Source organism: Numida meleagris, unplaced genomic scaffold (assembly GCF_002078875.1).
Source record: "Numida meleagris isolate 19003 breed g44 Domestic line unplaced genomic scaffold, NumMel1.0 unplaced_Scaffold2049, whole genome shotgun sequence".
In the NCBI taxonomy this organism is placed as follows: domain Eukaryota; kingdom Metazoa; phylum Chordata; class Aves; order Galliformes; family Numididae; genus Numida; species Numida meleagris.
Window position 1 is genome coordinate 1 of NW_018363839.1, and position 1,360 is coordinate 1,360.

General features: G+C 66.0%; 1 protein-coding gene across 1 annotated transcript; it reads left to right on the forward strand.

Moving 5' to 3' along the window:
* Positions 1 to 6: 6 nt before the first annotated feature.
* LOC110390802 lies at positions 7 to 1,356 on the forward strand (the record flags this gene model as incomplete). Its single annotated transcript, XM_021382307.1, has 2 exons — positions 7 to 785; positions 944 to 1,356. Coding segments are annotated over exons 1-2 (945 nt in total), but the record flags the coding sequence as incomplete, so codon positions are not given.
* Positions 1,357 to 1,360: the final 4 nt, after the last annotated feature.

Here is a 1,360-nt window from a genome sequence, read left to right on the forward strand (position 1 = left end):
TTTGCAGATACTGTTCTCAGCGTGATTCCCTTTTTGAAGCTCTTTACTAGTTGAGTCCTTCCGGGCATGACCAAGCTACTCCAAACAAGACAGTACCTTGTTGCTAGTCAAATGTGGGCATGACCAAGCTACTCCAAACAAGACAGTACCTGCTCCTAATGAAACACAAACATAGTTCAGGAAGCAGACGCTCCACGCTCCCAGCCGCCCCCGCCGGCCTTTCTCGGGCTCCTCGAGCGGCGACACCAGCCCCATGGGCGGCAGCAGCCTGCCGGGCCCTGGCTTCGGGGAGCCCTCGGGTTGCCGTGTCCCCGGGCAGCAGCACGCCACCCGTTCCCGCTGCCGGGATTCTGGCCGGGGAAACGGCTCGGCCGCACAGCGCTCCACGTCCCGACACGCTGCCCTCCCGCCTGCTCCTCTCGCTGGGGAACTGCAGGCGGGCAGCTGCTTTCTCTTGTACCGGAGAAGCACTCGCAGCCGTTCCCAGACCCTCGCGCACGCGGCCGTGCGGCAGGCTGCACCGCACGACCCGAAAAGCCCAGATCGCAGCAGCTCCAGTCCCGCTACCCGTGCACAAGCACCCACCACTCGCAGCAAGGACCAACCCCGAGTGACACCGGCGAAGGGCGCAGCCCTGGGGCGGAGCTGCTGGCAGAGGCGGGGAGGAGGTGCCGCGGGCGGAGCAGAGCCGGGGCTGTCGGGGGCAGCGCTGCGCGGGCAGCGGAGCGGCGGGATGTGGCAGTGCCGGGCCGCGGGGCTGGCGGGGCTGGTCGCGGTGCTCGTCGGTGAGAGGGGCTGCTGTCGGCGGGACGGGACCGGGGGCTGCCCGGAGTGGCGCGCATCTCTGGTCCTTCGGCTTCTTTCCGACCTCGTGACCCTCTCTTCACCTTTCTGTTGGAATAAGGGGATTTACTGAGTTTGCTTCTTGTTTTCTTCTTGGCAGTGTATGTGAGCAGAGCCCAAGTGCAGCAGGAGCCTTCGGCAGAGACCAGCGAGGGCACCGCCATCAACATCACCTGCTCGCACCCCAACATACAGTCTTATAATTTAATCAACTGGTACCGTCAGCTCCCGGGCCGAGGTCCCGCATTCATCGAGTTCATTCAGCAAGGCTCCAAGGAGGTGCGGGACCCGGCAGGGCGGCTGCGGGTGTCGGCAGACCGCCGCTCCAGCGCCCTGTGGCTCACCCAGCCCAGGCTCGGGGACGCGGCGGTGTATTACTGCGCCCTAGACGCACAGAGACAGGAGTTAGGGCTGCGGCCGGGCACAAACTGTGGCGGGCGGGGAGGGGCGGTGCCGGGCGGAGCGGTAGCACAGTCCCGTCCTGGCCCGCAGGGGGCGCTGCCGCTCCTCCCGCCCA